The following is a 358-nucleotide window of genomic DNA, read 5'->3' on the forward strand; positions in this document are numbered from 1 at the left end:
AACCGCCCGCCCCGTCGCCGCGCCTGTCGCGAGCCAGAAAGCCGCAAGGGGGCAGTGCCGGCCCCGCAGCCCGCGGGCCGCCTCGGACCCCCACATCCCTCCGAAACACAGCGGCGGCTGGACGCCGCGCTTCCCAGAGACCTTCATCCCACCGAGCGCTCACAACCCGTTTTAGAGACGAGAAAACCGAGCGTCGGCGCGCTGGAGACCGAGTGACGTGGTCTCGCCCCTGTCCCTGCCTTACTGCGGGCTGCCGTTCAGCAAAACGCCTTGTGCCCGCGTCCTCCGGCCCCCGCATGGCCCCCGCAAGGTCCCCGCATCGTGCCCCGCATTTCAGACACGCCTGCGAACGCGTCCC

At 70.7% G+C, this 358-nt stretch overlaps 1 protein-coding gene across 1 annotated transcript in view; it reads right to left on the bottom strand.

The window, feature by feature from the left end:
* NMUR1 (neuromedin U receptor 1) overlaps positions 1–298 on the bottom strand; it is a 14,334-nt gene extending 14,036 nt beyond the window's left edge. The window contains exon 1 of the mRNA XM_006171168.3: positions 245–298. Within this exon, the coding sequence (XP_006171230.1) occupies positions 245–298 (54 nt within the window). The remainder of the gene's footprint in view (positions 1–244) is intronic.
* Between the last annotated feature and the right edge of the window lie 60 nt (positions 299–358).

This window comes from Tupaia chinensis, unplaced genomic scaffold (assembly GCF_000334495.1).
Source record: "Tupaia chinensis unplaced genomic scaffold, TupChi_1.0 Scaffold149383_1, whole genome shotgun sequence".
In the NCBI taxonomy this organism is placed as follows: Eukaryota; Metazoa; Chordata; class Mammalia; order Scandentia; family Tupaiidae; genus Tupaia; species Tupaia belangeri.